Here is an 18782-nt window from a genome sequence, read left to right as displayed (position 1 = left end):
ATATCGAATCAAATAAATTTAATACTTCCGTAATATAATGTGTTATATATGAACAATGTATTCTCTCGTCCACATTCTATTCTAAGTTTGGATATCTGTGAAGTTGACGTTGTTGAAGTAAATGCTGCAGTGCAGTTTGTTACCGCTTCTTCTGCACTGACGCCTCGGAAGCGGCAGTAAACTTAGTTTTAAGTAATTTATTTGACGCCAACCAATGTTGTGAAACCAAACGTTTTGACAATTGTTAAGCGATATGAAGTATCATATAATAATTAATAAAAATTTAGAATTTGGAAAAAAAAAATTAATTATTTATGATGACCTGACCTCACATACCACTCATCATCCTCCTGGAATTAGTCCCAAGGTGCACATTAGTCCAGGATCCTGGGTTGGGTAAGTTCAGTTTTTACACGAAGCGACTCCCGCCTGACTTCTGCTACCTTTGCAGGGGAACTTAACCCATTGTGGGTCACGGTAAACGCTGCACTAAAGGAATGCCTATGTCCAAATCGCCTTTTACGACATCCATGGGAAAGAGATGGAGTGGTCCTAAATATTTTTATGGAATACTAGAGGCCGCCCGCAACTTCGTCCGCGTAGAATTAATCCCGCGGGAACTCCGGGATAAAAAATAGCCTATATATTATTCTGGGTCTTCAGCTACTTAAACACTACTAAACTATCTGAAAACTACTGAACCGATTACGATGAAATTTGTCATCGTAATCGGTTCAGTAGTTTTTGCGTGAAGGAGTAACAAACATCCATACTGACATATAAACTTTCGCATTTATAATATTAGTAGTTATAATTTTTAGATATCCTAACTACTAATATTATATTATCCTTACTTATAATATTATATACCTAAGTAGTTAGGATATTTATGCCGTGTGGTTCCCGGCACCAATACAAAAAAGAATAGGACCACTCCATTTCTTTCCCATGGATGTCGTAAAAGATCGACTAAGGGATAGGCTTACAAACTTGGGATTCTTTTTAGGCGATGGGCTAGCAATCCGTCACTATTTGAATCTCAATTCTATCATTAAGCCAAATAGCTGATCGTGGTCATTCAGTATTTTCAAGACTGTTGGCTCTGTCTACCACGCAAGGGACATAGACGTGACCATATGTATGTATATTTATACTAAGTTAATTTTGGTGAATTGAAGCTAAGGATTACTATAAATTACCTGAATATCCCCGCGTATTCCCTGTCCACCCGCTGGTCTGTGGGTACCACCTTGTGGAAGAGTCCTTTGCTGAGGAACAGCACCCCAAGGCAGGAAACCAACCACTTGTCTCCTGGAACAACCGCTTTTGTGAAAGACTCCGGTAGCTTTTTAATTTGACACTAAGAAAAAGATATGATATGTAAGTGAATGAAAATAATAGTCATATTGAGAGAGTAATTATAGTATATACACCTACTATTACATATTCTCTAAATATATATATATATAGGTACTATAGTCTCCTTTAAATATAAAATTGCACAAAGGCAAACTTTTTCCCAAAAAGGAGATAAAAAAATTTATATTATACAGAAAGGGCGACTAAGGGATAGGCTTATAAAATTGGGATTCTTCTTTTATGCGATGGGCTAGCAACCTGTCACTATTTGAATTTTAATTCTATCATTAAGCCAAATAGCTGATCGGGCCTACTGGTCTTTTCGAGACTGATGGTTCTGTCTATCCCGCAAGGGATTTAGACGTGATTATGAATATATGTATGGATGCATGTTTATTTACAGAGCAAGCTCATTTAACTTAAAATCATAACAAACAGCAAACCGTTTAGCTGGTGCATTTTTTTCGCAAAGCTTGTAAAAAATATTCGAGCGCTTAACCACTTTTCAATATCAACATAAAAAACTGATTTTAAACTTTCGCGTTGCATTATTTTATTTATAAACAATACAGGTATCAAACGCGCGCGCAACGTAACCTTTATTTATCACAGACGTTTCGTATCAGAAATAAAGGTACGTTACGTGCGTTAACAAATACCTGTATTAAGTATTTATAAAGTAGATTATTATTTATAAACACTTCAAACTACTAAAAATAGATTACAATTAAATAAAATTAAAACGTAAAACTACTTATAAAAAAGAAAGAGAAAAGATGATTACAAACTAAAATTTAATTTACAAATTGTACAGTCCCTGCATAGCATCAACATGCGCGAGTGTGCCCAGAAGGCTGGCAGCATTGCCAATTTGAATGGCAATGCTAATTCTCTGAGCCAGATGATTTCCAGCCCCCCGGTCACGAGATACCTCAATTGGTATTTATAAATATTATAGTATCTACATATATAATCGCAACAAGCACGTTAAAACAAAACAGCTATTAAAAAAGCGCGATTTCCATCACCATTGCAAATTAGCAACCACAACGTAAAGAAAATGGTTGGGAAAAGCGCCACTTTCTCCGGATTCCGTGGTGGCGCCCCATTAATGTGAAATGGTGCAGTGAGGTTACGCAAGACACCGTTATTTCCTCCCACGACTCGTGCGGGGTCGGATGTATGTATGTAGGTTACAATTCTTTATACACATAATCACGTCTTACAGGATAGACAGAGCCAACAGTCTATAAAACTGAAAAGCAAATAAAACTTACGGTTGCTTTTTTTAGGTTATTTGAATTTTAATTACCTAAGTATGTTATTGGGCTATGCAAGTTACTGGCACCTAAGAATAGTATCATAGAATTAGCTGTGCCCGCGACTTCGTCTGCGTGGAATAGTTATTTTGGGCATCATTGAAGCCCTCAAGGATGAATAACTTTCTCCGTTTTTTTTTCACATTTTCCATTATTTCTTTGTTCCTTATAGTTGAAACGTGATATAATATAGACTAAAAGCCTTCCTCGATAAATGGTCTATCCAACGCAAAACGAATTTTTCAATTCAATTTCTGAGATTATCGCGTTCAAACAAACAAACAAACTTATCAGCTTTATAATATAAGTATAGATTAATAAACATTCTACCATCGTGACATACAGTGGAAATATAAGGCATAAATGACTTAATTATAAGGTTTCTATTACCCTGCGTTGGTATAAATCGAACATTAATTCAAAGGTTTCACTTTTGCCCGTAGTCCTGCCTAACTTTCGCTTTAACTTGAAGCTGTCAAAACATACGCGGGCAATGACCCGGCTGTGAAGTCGAATTTGAGATCATGTTCTGAGCGTTGAAATATACAATACTAGCTTTGGGCCGCAGCTCCGCACGCGTTTAACTAAAATACCCGTTTGTTTTGTAATATGATTTACTCTATGGTCATCATTTAATGGATATTTTATGAAACTTTACAGAAATATTATCAAGTTATGGTGGGAAAATACAGTCGCTGTTGATGCAAAAATAAATTCGCATTGCATAACATAGTGACATACTATACTTACTATGTGTTTGATATACTATACGTTTATCATATCTAATAGTTGAAGTACCTAATCAAGTTCACCAATTAAGTTTCTTATGATTAGAAAAAAAAATACATTGAAGAACGGGTTAAATTAAAAAATACATTGTTATTACCTAATAATTTATTATTCTGATTTCAACGAGTGGATGGAGACGGGTAAGGCGCTTGTCTGTGTAGGTCGCGGGTTTGAATATCGGCCAGGGCATGATGAGAAACAAACTTTTTCTAATTTACTTTGATCTTGGATGTTTATCAATAGTATCGTTGAGGCAGCATCTTTTTGAACTGACTTGGAGTTTACTTTGCTTAGAGACATACTTATTTATTAACATATCAATACTCTGTACGTGTAGTAAAAACAATAACCTCACCTAATTTCCCCTGGGTGACGTCAAATGTGTCGATGTCAGACATAAATACGGGGTTCTGGTACAGTTCCTGAAACAATATCCATTTTTACAATATTATACTTATTTCATCTGACGAAATATTCGCATTGAAATAATAAATTAGTATTTTCTTTATAGTAAACAATGTGCATTCTTCCACGGTTTAGATTTAAGAAATCTACATTTGTTAATTGACGTTCGGTGAATATGCTGCAGTGTAGTTTGTTACGCCGCTTCTACCTACAAAAAGAAACCCAAATTTATTGAAGCTAGAAGTTATAATAAGATTAAAGTGATGTGACGTAAATAAGTGATACCTACCTTGTATCCAATTTTGAAAATAAATCTATTCTATTCTATCTATACTTCAATAGTCTGGAGAATTATTGATCAACGGATGATAATTATTACAATTTGTGAACCATAATCGAAGGAATAAGTCTAAAAATGTTAACGACCTTTACTCCGATGCGGAGGATTTCCTATTTAGAGACAGCCACTCGTCAAATTGAGATTTGGCGAAATATATGTTCGAGTGGGAAGTATTTAGCATGTTGCAAATTAACCTGACTCATACGAAATATTTCGCGTAGGAGATTTATAGACATGATATTTTTCCAAAGTTGTCCATTGTTTTCACTTCGTTACATGTAATAGAGTGTTTACTTTTCAAATTCATTTTTTTATATATTATGAATTATTATTATCTATATAATTCAATTAAAATGAACTTACTAATAAAAAAAGATGATTACAAACTAAAATTTAATTTACAAATTGTACAGTCTCTGCATAGCATTACCTCGAGTGTGCCCAAAAGGCTGGCAACATTGCCATTTTGAATTTATATTATACTAGAGGCCGTATAATAGTTATTTTGGGCATCATTGAAGCCCTCAAGGATCAATATTTTTTTGCACATTATCCATCATTTCTTTGCTCCTAATAGTTGCACCGTGATATTATATAGCCTTCCTCGATAAACGTTGTATTCAACACAAAAATAATTTTTCAATTTAAACCAGTAGTTCCTGAGATTAGCGCGTTCAAACAAACAAACAAACAAACTCTTCAGCTTTATAATATTATAGATATAGATAATAGATATTGATTTCTGTGCAGAAACAAAAGCATGCGGGTCTCAGTATATAGTTTTCTCCGCTACCAAAAAAAAAATTAAGCTTAACATGGAACTAATTAGAAGAACAAACTCTCCTTTCCCAATTTCATTTTTTGAAGGCTTTTGAAGGCTTTTTTGAAGGCTCTACCCATAAAGATAACAGCGTTATGTGTGTATGTATGTAAATTAAGTGACTTGCGTATTACCTAAACTCGTAGTAAGACAACGGTATTAATCATAATAAACGTCTGTATCCCGCCACCTGCGCACGAGTCACTCCGTTGAATGCATCAATGAATTCTGAATAATGTCAATACTTTTTACACATACATTTTTTGGGCATAGGCAGTACTGGTACTCGCTAAACTCAAAGGTGTTTACTCAAACCAATGGCTTAATGATACATACATACATATAATCACGTCTATTTCCCTTGCGGAGTAGTCAGAGCCAACAGTTTTAAAAAGACTGATTGGCGAAATAACAATAAGCTGTTTGGCTTAATGATATAATTGGGATTCAAATAGTTGCTAGCCCATCGCCTTAAAGAAGAATCCAAAGTTTACAAGCCTATCCCTTAGTCGCCTTTTAATAAATAAATTTAATTTTTAAATTAACGTTCGGAATATAATATTTGTAGACAGAGCCAACAGTCTTTTAAAGACTGATCGGCCACGTTCAGCTTTTTGGCTTTAAGATAGAATTGAGATTCAAATAGTGACAGGTTGCTAGCCCATCGCCTAAAAGCAGAATCCCAAGTTTATAAGCGTACCCCTTAGTCGCCTTTCACGACATCCATGGGAGAGAGATCGAGTGGTCCTATTCTTTTTTCTATTGGTGCCGGGAACCAACCCAGCACTGTCTATGGCTCTGTCTACCCCGCAAGGGATATAGACGTGATTATATGTATGTATGTATATAATATTTGTCACTTCAATGTGCACTAGGTTATAAACTTATAACCAACAGTGACGTAATTGGCCTTCACAATGATTTGCAGATATAAGACTCTTGTGACTGAGTGACTGACGGACAACGCACAAACACCCCTGGGTCAGGAGACATGAATTTCGGTATGAAGGTGCCTTATGCGGCCTAGAGGTGCACTAAGAAAGGACTTCCCGTAATTCCCACGGGAACGGGTATTTAAGGGATTTTTCGTTATAGGCGAGCGTCACTCATTATACGTACTATAAATATAGTACAATTTTTATGTATATATAGAAACCTGTCACTATTTGAATCTCAATTCTATCATTAACCCAAACAGCTGAGCGTGGCCTATCAGTCTTTTAAAGACTGTTGGCTCTGTCTACCCCGCAAGGGATATCGACGTGATTATATAAAATAATTTTTCTCGTGTCGCATTCCCTGCATACTTCTTTCGCTTCATCCACATTCATACCTCTCTAGTTATAATAAGTAAATTGTATGCACTTTTAAAATACAACCACTCAGTCTGTTTCCCAAGGATTTCGTAAAATGCGACTAAAGAAAAGGCCAACAAACTGAAGATTTTTCTTAAACAAGTATCTAAATATTTGAATCTCAATACCATCTTTTCAGTTTTTGCGAGACTGCTGGTCCTGTCTACCACGCAAGAGATAAAGACGCGATTATGTTTGCATGTAAAAGGTATGCAAAGTAAAAGATGTTCACCTTATGTTGAATTCGCCTGTGCATGGGCGCATTCGTGGGTGGAACCAACCAAGTTCGTTCAGTTTTATTCACAATACCCGTTCTGCGACATTTCTGACCTTTTTCGAAATATTCGCATTGCTAATTAGCCGAGTCTAGTGTAAGTCAGTCACTCTGTTAACTACCTACGTAAGTATTTTGAGTCTAATTTGTTATGTTTAGCCAATTTTATCAACCAACGTACCTACTTGCAATAAATATGCAGGGAACGTGACATGCATTCATATAATCACGTCTCTATTCCTTGTCACTTTTTAAATGTCAATTTCATCATGAACCTGAACGTGGCCTCTCAGTATTTTCGAGAATGTAGGCTCTGTCTACCCCGTAAGAGATTAAGACGTGATAATATGTATATAAGGAAATAATGGACTAAATAGCATAAATAGTATGCTACAGAATATTATGTTATATAATTTCGTTAGGTGATATTAAAAATACTTCAACAAAAAATTGGTAATACCTAATTAACAATCGCTACTAAGCTTCGCAGAGCAAATGCAATAAAACCCGCTGGCCTTAATCCCGCCGATTTGCGAAGGCACCTTCTGCCTCTTTACTCCAAGGCTACGCCAACTCTCGTCACGTGTTAGGGTTATACCATAGTACTCGTAACGGTACGTTACGTTCTTCGTCACGACCGCGGTAACTTGATGTCTTTGCAAACACCTACCTGGCTGGAATTAAAAATAGCCATGTTCCTTTTTTGACTCTCGGTATTAATTGGATTCCATTCTGTTTGCAAAATTTAAAAGGATTTTTCTTTTTTTTTTGAGACTCCATATTTATTTTTCTCTTTTCAAAATTTTAAGTGTTTTTTTTTTTTTTTTTTTTAGGTTCCATATTATTTTTCTCTAATACAATCTCTAAAAGGTTGCATAAAAGAGATTGCTTATTGCGATAATGCCGCGTTTTGCACATCACCTAGGTTATCAATTAATTAGACTGCTGTTAATGTTTTTCATAGGTTGATAAAGGGAATAACATACATTCATTTTAATTTTAAAAAAAAAAGGTGACTATGCAGGGAATTGATTCTATAACAAGTTTATATCAATAGTGATTCATGAAATCTAGGTTTCATTTGATCAAAGAATTTATTTTTGATATATAATGGTATATGTAGTTATTCTTTGTGATTCTAAGTTCAATCAAAAGAGCATTAGCCCAGCAAAAGAGCGACTATTTTTGGGGTAAGTGGAAGGAAGCTTCAGCTACATTTCAGATGATAGTAATCTTAACTTCAGTTACAGACTTAATTTTAAGTCACAAATAATCGGAAACACAAGAAACAGCTATTATTTTATAAAGATCCCAAATCGTCCATGAATTCTCGGACGTTCATTGCGACAATAGAATTCATGGTCACGTGACGTGATTTTCCCAATCTCTAAGGGGCACTACACATTGTGTTTAAGTCCAAATTCGTGTGTTAATCAAATCAGTAGCTAAGTGTGTCTTCGGCTTACTTTCACCATGACTACTCCGTGCATAAATAAATTTAAAATGTTAATTTAAAATACGAACAAAGATTTTTCTTTGACCGTGCCCAGCGCGTCTTTATTAAATTTTCATTGACTTGTACGTAGTATAATAAATGTATTATATGCTGGTCTGTAAAAGAGTAATGTAAAAAAAGAAATACGTAACTATGATTTTTTGACATACATGCCGTGTGGTTCCCGGCACCAATACAAAAAAAGAATAGGACTACTGCATCTCTATCCCATGGACGTTGTAAAAGGCGACTAAGAGATATGCTTACAAACTGAGGATTCTTTTTTAGGCGACGGGCTAGCAACCTGTCACTATTTGAATCTCAATTCTATCATTGAGCCAAATAGACGAGGATATAGACGTGACCATATGTATGTAAGCTGTTATTTTGTTCGTATTATTATTATTAGTAACGACTATTCCATACGCGTGTAACGCCCCGGGCAAAAGCTTGTTTCAAATAATTTACCTAGAAAATTATGCTAACTTTTGTCTGCATGAAATGCACGTTGCTACTTTAATGACTAGCGGCGCCCGACGGCTTTGCCCGGGGCACATACAAAGTCTCTGACATCCGCCGATAATGTCCCTTACTTTGTAACGAATCGACAGTGAATCGGTGAAAGAATTTTAATGATTGATCCAGTATTACTAAAGATTATATCTTATTAATGAGCAATACGGTGATAATAAATGAAAAAAATATATATGCACCAATCCGTGAAATCTTTGCTTGCGCGATTTAGACTTTTCGCTGTTTTTGACTGATAGCGTCGCGTTTCACCGTTTTATTTTTCACATTTTCCATTATTTCTTCGCTCCTTATAGTTGCAGCGTGATGATAAATAGCCTAAAGCCTTCCTCGATTAATGGTCTAATAAACACAAAAAGAATTTTTCAATTCGAACCAGTAGTTCCAGAGATTAGCGCGTTCAAACAAACCCTTCAGCTTTATAATATTAGTAAAGATATATTTATGAAAAGAAACAGTTACCTTAGGTCGTTTCCAGAAGAAGTGGAACGGCGGCCTCTGGTAGTAGAACACGGAGGTCTGTACGGCGGGGAAGTCCGGGTCTTCCCACAACTCCCCCTTGGCGAGACACATCGCCTTTATTTTCTCATAATCAGTCATCCTGGAACAAGAAGCAACCATCTTATAATAATAATACTTCATTACGTGATGTGCAGCCGCGTTCCAAATTAAAAAAAAAAAACAAAATTGTTTTTTTTTTTCAAGCAAAGTATACCATGGGAAAGAGATGGAGTGGTCCTATTCTTTTTTGTATTGGTGTCGTAAAAGGCGACTAAGGAATAGGCTTACAAACTTGGGATTATTTTTAGGCGATGGGCTAGCAACCTGTCACTATTTGAATCTCAATTCTATCATTAAGCCAAATAGCTGAACGTGGCCATTCAGTCTTTATAAGACTATTGGCTCTGTCTACCCCGCAAGGGATATAGACGTGACCATATGTATGTATGTATGCAAAGTATACAAAAAGGATGTGATTGGAGTCTCCCTCGCGATGAAGGGAGTCGTGTGAGTGACTGCAACCTTTGCAGGAGAACTTAACCTATATTGGATCACGGTTATCTAACGATGTTTTCTATTACCGTTTGAGTATCTGTTAGCTCTCAAACTAATAAACATAACTCAATAGAAGAGTCATTGGTACATACAAGTTAAAATAAATAAGTTCCATATTTTCTTATTTCAGAGTGAAATAATTGCTTTATATGTGGTTTTCTTTTTAGGTGACAATATTACTTTTAACTGGTTTCGTCTAAGTGTTTTCTATTTTTCAATTATAAAATTCTCTAATAATATTATATATATTTAATATTAGCACTGTTATTAAACTTATGCTGATTTCTATGAGCTGATAATCGAATTCTGATTACGTTACTTATAGTAGAAATAAATTGTTTGTTTTTGGGTCAATCTACCTTATAACTTGTACCAATTTATTGGCAAAATTGTAGCTCAGAACGGTTCAACTAATTGCTGATATCTTCATAAATAATGTGATGTTGATCTTGTAAACGTTACTGTTAGGATCCATCGTCAGATCAAAGATAACAAGAGATATGCCTTCTTTATTGTATTTTCAATCTTTACGCTATCACGGCTTGATGTTGGTATCTAATAGTCGGTAACCCGAATTTTATAAGCCTTGCAGGAGCCAAACTTTCGTTAATCACTACATTAATTATCCGGGAATGAGTAAATAACTTTAATATTTATACGGATTGTACTAACTTTCCCGAAAAAGCTCTGGTTTTTAAACGAATTGATTCAAACGATAACGAGACAGTATATTCGAAAAAACAAGTTTCATTTTTTCCCTGATCTAAGGCATCGCCAGGCCGCGTCGGGTGAACCCGCTAGTTGCCTGCGGAATTCTGAAATAGCGTCTCTACGTGATTATTAGGTCCAGCAAATTACATATAGCTATATGGAATTTCTAATATTTTTATATTGCGCGTCAAGTCTGAACAATATTATATTCTAATATTGTTCAGACTTGACGCGGGAAATAACTGCATTTAGGGATATAAAACAGAGAAAAGGCATTAAGTTCTTGTACCTATATTGATACTTTTGTAAACTAAAATTGTAATTTCACGTTTATTTTTTTTTGTAATATCTTTATTGTACGGAAATTTACACAGTAACAAGAAATAGAACATAGTTATAAAATAAATAAATCACTTGCAATGGCGGACTTATCCCATGAACGGATATCTTCCAGTCAACCGGCAAACAATAAAGGAACTAGATAATTAATTCATTCATAATTTGAATCTCAATTCTATCATTAAGCCAAATAGCTGAACGTGGCCTATCAGTTTTTTCAAGACTGTTGTCTCTGTCTACCCCGCAAGGGATATAGACGTGACGATATGTATGTATGTATGTGTATTTATCTCCCGTTGTACAATCGTGGTACACATCTGTTTCAGTGGCTGCACCTACCGTGCCTGATTCTCAAATTGCGTAATGACTAGCACAGTTACACGTTGACACATTCATATTGTTTGCAGAAGTCATTTAGTGACATTTTTTTGTAAATTGCGCTTAAGAAGTAGGTACATACTACATAATTTATTTTAACACCACTTTGTTTTCTATGTAAAGAATTGGACCACACCCATCTCTTTCCCATGGATGTCGTAAAAGGCGACTAAGGGATAGGCTTACAAACTTAGGATTCTTCTTTTAGGCGATGGGCTAGCAATCTGTCAATATTTGAACCTCAATTCTATCATTAAGCCAAATAGCTAAACGTATCCTATCAGTCTTTAAAGACTGTTTGCTCTGTCTACCCCGCAAGGGATAAAGACGTGATAATATTTATGTATGTATGCTTTTGTAAATTGACGTAATTATATGAAGACATAACTATAGACTGAATTGAATAACATCTTAACAATTCCTTATATTCTAGAAGTTAAATGTTTCCTAGAAAAATGTAAATATTAGACTATGTTATATAATAAAAAAATACATTTAAATGTCCTGAGATAAATTTAATTAAAAATGACTTAACTTTAATAGATGGCGCTTTGGAGACGCATACGCGTTGATGTCTTTTTGATACAAAGCTCAATAATCCATTTTTTTTATAATATATAATAATAATATCATATATTCTATACTAATATTATAAAGCCGAAGAGTTTTTGTATGTTTGTTTGAACGCGCTAATCTCAGGAACAACTGGTTCGAATTGAAAAATTTCTTTTTGTGTTTAATAGACCATTTATCGAGGAAGGAGGAGGAAGCGGGAGAGGTCTGTGAGGATCGTAGCAACTGGAACGCCATAGTCTCTGCCTACCCCAATGGGAAATAGGCGTGATGGTATGTATGGTATATATGTATGGTCCTATTCTATTATAGTGTAGGGAACCACACGGCACTATTTAAATGGAATTTTCCTCAAAAAGCAACAGTTATTATGTTCATTGTAACTACCCCAGGAGCGAAGGCCCAGTCTTTTTTATATTACTAGAGGCCGCCCGCGACTTCGTCCGCATGGAAACCCTATCAAACTCGCGTTAACTCTGGGATAAAAAGTAGCATATGTGTTATTCTGGGACTTAAGCTACCCAGCTTAAGAATAACACATATGCTACAAACCAAATTTCATCGTAATCGGTTCAGTAGTTTTTGCGTGAAAGAGTAACAAACATCCATACTGACATGCTGACATACAAACTTTAGCATTTATAATCTTAGTAGGATGCAAACCTATTTTCACACCAGTCACGAAAGAGATAGCAATATATATCTTAGCTTTATTTAGTGCCATTATAATTCTATAACAGTCCTAACTTCCAAAACTGGGCGGCGGTCACCATGGCCAATACGTCATAAGAAATTCAACTTTATGACGACTGAATAACATTTGTTTTCTATTGATTTGGCCATCGTAATGGGGTCAACGAACTGTCAAATCGATCGAGCATGGCTTTTCTTAGTTTCGACTTTTTCTGATGATTGTTCCACTTTAGGATCCGTATGGCGGATTAAGGGACATTCTAATTTCAAATGTAACCAATAACGAAGCACTTTATAACTGAATGAAATATTCTTGCGCAGAGTAGATATTGCTATTGCGTTACGGTGCGGGAGTAATTCCCTAGTGGTGGGACTCTACTAAGGGGTTCAAAGTTAAATAATAGATTACAATAGATTTATTTTCAAAATTGGATACAAGGTATCACTTATTGACGTCACATCACTTAAATCTAATTATAACTACTACCGCTCCAAAAGCGCATGTCTAGAAGAAGCGGCGGCACAAACTACACTGCAGCATTTTCATCAGACGTCAATTGACAAATGTAGATCTTTTAAAACTACATCGTGGACGAATGCACATTGTCTTCATTAAAAAACATGAATGAATGTAGAACTAATTGTATTAATACGAATATTTTGTTAAATAAATAAATATAAAGATAGTCGTAAAATAAAATATGTACACACTGCACAAATTATGTCAACACCATGTCAAAAATGCAAAATAATTTGTTCAGTTTGTAGTTTAGGAATTTTACTTGATTTTATTTTATGTTTAGTTTTTAAATGTACTTAAAAGTCGCATTTTGTCAACATTCGATAAAATTCAATTAAGTACACAAATGTTTACTGAATGCATCTTTCAGACTTTGTGTCTGATTGATATCTAGGTAACTTTTGTAATAATCCCGAAAAAATCTGGCTACATTTCCGTTTTGAAAGGTCAGGTCAAGAGTACCTTAACTTGACGAGCTACAGATGAATGTGATGGGAGCTAAAAATAATGGCGTGCATCGTGGAAAGATGTAGTCTCTGTCTACCCCTCTGGTACACATATGTTCAGTTTTGAAGAATGAATGGTCCACTCCATCTCATAGATGTCGTAAAAGGCGACCAAGGTATTTTCTAATAAATATATCTAACTAAATCGTATGTAATCCTAAACTAACGTACACATACATATTATCACGTCTATGTCCCTTGCGGGGAAGACAGAGCCTTACAATGACAGGCCTACGTTTAGCTTACGTCAGCTTAATAATGGAATTGAGATTCAAATAGTGACAGGGTTGGTAAAATCTTCTTTCATTAGCTTAACCCTTTGAATGTACTGTTCTGATGAATATTATGTTGCAGTGCAGTTTGTTACCGCTTCTTCTGCACGGACGCCTTGGAAGCGGCAGTAGGTAAACTTGGTTTTAAGTAGGTAATTTATTTGAAGTCAACCAATGTTGTGAAACCAAAAGATTTGACAATAATGCAGCGATATGAAGTATCCTATGATAATGAATGAAAATTTTGAATTTGAATTATTACTATTTTCCGTTCGATTTATCTTCAAGTTAATGTTAGGATCATCCACGTTTATCCGTCTTGTCCGCCACACCGACCCACTTGCTCATCTCTCCAGCGGGCGAAAACTTCATTAGTGAGGCGCAAGTCACGGGCGGACATTAGTTTTTTATGGTTCAATCCTACTAATATTATAAATACGAAAGTTTGTGAGTATGTCAGGATGTCAGTATGGATGTTTGTTACTCTTTCACGCAAAAACTACTGAACCGATTACAATGAAATTTGGTATGAAGGTAGCTGGAGAGCCAAAATAACATATATACCTTGCGGGGTAGACAGAGCCAACAGTCTTGAAAAGACTGATAGGCCACGTTCAGGTTTTTGGCTTGATGATAGAATCGAGATTCAAATAGTGACAGGTTGCTAGCTCATCGCCAAAAGAAAGATACCAATATTTCACTTTAAAAATTGATATGAAAAGATTTGGAGAGTATAAATAATACTTTGACCCCACATAAAGTTCTCTGTCAGACCCAATGGTTGACTGGTAGATAATGCTTCTAGCATTAAGTCCGCCAATTGTGCTATACATTTGTATTTTGTTAACTTAAGTTTAAATAAATAAATAAATAAAACACTTTATTTTCGCATGTAGTCTCCTATAGTTTATTTGTTAATTATCCTATTTCCTTTTTCGTATACCACACTATATGAATGCAAAATTTCATCTGTTCAGTGGTTTAGAAATCATTCATGAACATTCGCAATGGACGGTTCCGTAAAACAAGGACTAAAAAACACAAATTCACATTTTTAATCATTAAAATTAGTATCGATGTTAACCGCGAAGGTGTAATTTATGTAATTACCACTAAGCTAACAACAACAACAGTCTAAAGCGGTCTACTCAACGGCCCGCGACCGCTCCTGACTTGCGACAGTAATGTCGTGAACAGCCGGATGTTACCACGTGTTTTTATGACCTGCATTCGCTCGTCTACTTACAATTATATCTTCTACGTATTTTCTCTTATGTCCAGTTTCGAGAAAAAGGGCTTTAAAACTTGTCAATAAATTAATCTCAATTTTATCACTACCTAAGACTTTTCTTTGCTTACCACGTAGGGCAGCACCAGAGTTTAGAAAGTTCAACGCAAATTTAAAAAATAAGTCATATTTCATCGTTTATAAATAGTTATAACAATAATAAACGTCAGGTCAAGAATAAACAAACTAGATTACATATGAGAGTTATGAGGGTGCAACGAAAAAAGTTGGTATCGTAGCACGTGGAAAGACGTAGTGTCTGCCTACCCCCCTAGGAAAAGGCGTACGTATAATGATACAATCAGCGATAAAAGCAGCGCTTAAAATGTAGAATACTTATAATTCTTGAAGTACCTACCTTAATTTTACTTCGATCGTTTTTCCTCTTCGTTTTACTGGGTATTATATACTTAATTTATATGCAATTTACTTAGAAATATAACTGTTTGTATTAAGTGTTCACTAAATAACTTAGTATTAGTAAAAGAAGTTACAATTGTAATGCTTGTAAAATTCTCCGACGAATGCGAACGACTTAAGACAATGTGGGCTTATATCCGATTCACCTATTTTAATACCAAACTTTAGGAGGTAGGCGGATATTAAAATCTACATCCTATCAGAATCAAATGTACGATAGATATATTCCATACAAAGATAGAAATCAGAAAAAAACACAGGTTATAAAGTAGAAAGGAGGGTTTATCGCTAAAGCAATCTCTTCCCTACCTTAGGGCGGGAGAAAACTTAAGAATAAATATCGTAAATAAGTTTTAAGTTGTAGGTAACGCGAAATGAAAATTGCAATATTCATTTACTGTTACCTAATGTAGAACAAATGTACGTGTAATAAAGATTATTTAGTCACACTTTAACGTTTCTACGCTCATAACTTAAGTTCAACGCAATATAGTTATATTCCATAGAAAGAACAGACATGTTAGGAAAGAGGTAATATTAGTATCGTATTATAAAAAAAAATACATTATTTATTGTTTTGACCATTTCGGTTTAACCAACATACATACGCATTGATAACGAACGTTAGTTATCAACACACCATACCATTAAAAAACTAGCCGATCGACTTTTACTAAACCGGTTTTGATAACGATATACAATACATAGCACACACAAAATTTGAACATCACTCAACATCACATATTTGATCGAGGTTTTGTTAAAAATTTACTGACCTTGTGTTTTGGCTTTACATGCAGGAGTGAAATAAAAACAATTGCCGAGAGAGAAAATAGTTGCTCTTGCGCATGCGATGACGGCGCCGCGGCGGGACTGGCGGACTGGACCCCCCCTCACGGCGTATCCCCACTCCCTGGTAAGGCTGTCTGCTGTGTTTGAGAAAGCGGTTTCTCCATGATGCTTAGATGTTGACATGAATAGTTAGCCAATTCGTGCAAACGATTGGTGCGTACGCGATTCAATAAATTAATACATGATACTAAATGATTTGGATGTTAAAATGTTGGTAAGTTACAATTTAAGTTAAGGAGATTTACTTAGCCTTGTGTAGTGTATCGAAAAATACATATGCAAAAGAAACTCATCATGAAATGTGATAATTCATTTTGTTTTTTTCTTCTCATGGATAAAAATAAATAATAAAATGTAATTTAAGTATGTACCTTAATACATCTTTTAGTTGACGTATCTCGTCTCGTATATATAAAGTGTATAGTCTCGTTATATCACATCCCTTGCGGGGTAGACAGAGTTAGTAGTCTTGAAAAGACTGAAAGACGTTCAGCTGTTTGGCTTAATGATAGAAATGAGATTCAAATAGTGACAGGTTGCTAGCCCATCGCCTTAAGAAAGAATCCCAAGTTTGTAAGCCTATCCCTTAGTCGCCTTTTACGACATCCATGTGAAAGAGATGGAGTGGCCCTATTCTTTTTTGTATTGGTGCCGAGAACCACACGGCACTTAAATATTTATATATGTATATAAATATATATATAATTTAAAAACTAATTTAAAGATTTAAGTAATTCTTTACATTAAACACGCTACCGCTTCACAATGTGTCATCTCCACAAAGTACTTTAACATTTCCTACGGCCGCTGCTTTCCGTCTTAGACAAAGCCTGAGGCATGTTCTCAACCTCCTACTTTCTATCAGCTTTAGAAACCAATAAACAGATGATTTCTTATGAAAAACACTGTAGGTATATACACACACAGGTGCTTCAAAAATTTTCGTCACCTTTTCCAACTTAATAAGAAATAGTGCCGTGTGGTTGCTGGCACCAGTATAAAAAAGAATAGGACCACTCCATCTCTTTCCCATGGATGTCGTAAAATGCGGCTAAGGGATAGGCTTACAAACTTGGGATTCTTTTTTTGGGCGATTGGTTAGCAACCTGTCACTAATTTGTTTGTTTGTTTGAACGCGCCAATCCCAGGAACTACTGGTTCAAATTGAAAAATTCTTTTTGCGTTGAATAGACCATTTATCGAGAAAGGATTTAGGCTATAAAACATCACGGTGCAACTATTAGAAACGAAAAAATAATGGAAAATGTGAAAAAACGGGGAAAATTATTCATCCTTGAGGGCTTCAATGATGGCCAAAATAACTATTCCACGCGGAAGAAGTCGCGGGCACAGCTAGTTTTAGATAAACTTCTATGTAAGTACTAAAGACTAAATATTATATCTCTTTTCATTCTACATAACAGTTTAAGGCGGCGTTGACGGATAGTAATTGATTTTTCAATTCACAAAATTGTATATTTTTCATCACTATTCCATAAAAATAAAAGATAAAATTAAACGAAGCGAAAATAACTATAAACTATTTAGGAATAAAAGTACCCTTTCTTAAACTTAAAGGTAACAATGTTCTTATCGAATATTATCAAAATCGATTAAGTAGTTTCAGAATTTATGTGTACTGTATAAATTCATGTTTTGTTTTATCTTGGGATAAATGTAACTCAAAATGTATTTATAAAGGTACATATATTTCAAAACAAAAAAAAGAGCGCAAATATTTATAGGGGGATGGAATGGGGTTAGAAAAAAATAACACAAATTTTTAATTTTCAGAATATAATGTTTATTCAGAACTTATAATAGTAATCAGTCATTATACATACATAAATAAATCCATAAATAACGCCTCTATCCCGGAGGGGTAGGCAGAGACCATATCTTTCCACTTGCCACGATCCCTGCACACTTCTTTCTTTTCTTTCATATACATTATTATAAAGTAAGTATAGCCTACAAAATAGTAATTTTCTTAGGCTGTAATTTCTTTACAGTATTTCAATATATTTATACATTCCTTTGGATCAATGTCATTTTAAAATGCCTACAATATGAGTTGGTAAGTATTTACAAAAGAACTTCAGATAGTACAAAGCTTTTTAATATATATTAGTAGCTATATAGGGTATAGGAGTTTATGTATAGAGATTAAATATATTTATATTTATTATAAATATTTGTACATCTTGATGTTTAAGATTTTCATATAGGTAGTTAAAGAAACTTATACATACATACATAACATCACGCCTCTTTCCCAGAGGGGTAGGCAGAGACTACCTATAAGAAACTTATAGATACTCCAATTTATGTCATCATAATAGCCGATACAATCATGCCCGCCGTTCCATATTATTTTAAAACTAGTTGTGCCCGAGACTTCGTCCACGTGAAATAGTTATTTTGGGCATCATTGAAGCCCTCAAGGATAAATCATTTTCAATGAGAGATCAATCGTTTTTTTCACAT

General features: G+C 34.9%; 1 protein-coding gene across 2 annotated transcripts in view; it reads right to left on the bottom strand.

The window, feature by feature from the left end:
* The window catches only part of LOC106129530 (calpain-C), a 33535-nt gene extending 17213 nt beyond the window's left edge, over positions 1-16322 (bottom strand). For both annotated transcript variants that reach the window (XM_013328123.2, XM_060953703.1), the window contains exons 1-4: positions 16220-16322; positions 9150-9288; positions 3823-3889; positions 1200-1311 (exon numbers count right to left, since the gene is read on the bottom strand). In XM_013328123.2, coding sequence (XP_013183577.2) covers positions 1200-1311; positions 3823-3889; positions 9150-9287 — 317 coding nt within the window. In that variant the 5' untranslated portion in view covers position 9288; positions 16220-16322. The remainder of the gene's footprint in view (positions 1-1199; positions 1312-3822; positions 3890-9149; positions 9289-16219) is intronic.
* Positions 16323-18782: the final 2460 nt, after the last annotated feature.

This window comes from Amyelois transitella, chromosome Z (assembly GCF_032362555.1).
Source record: "Amyelois transitella isolate CPQ chromosome Z, ilAmyTran1.1, whole genome shotgun sequence".
Taxonomy (NCBI): domain Eukaryota; kingdom Metazoa; phylum Arthropoda; class Insecta; order Lepidoptera; family Pyralidae; genus Amyelois; species Amyelois transitella.
Note: the sequence above shows the minus strand (reverse complement) of the source record. Positions and strands in the feature narration are given on the sequence as shown.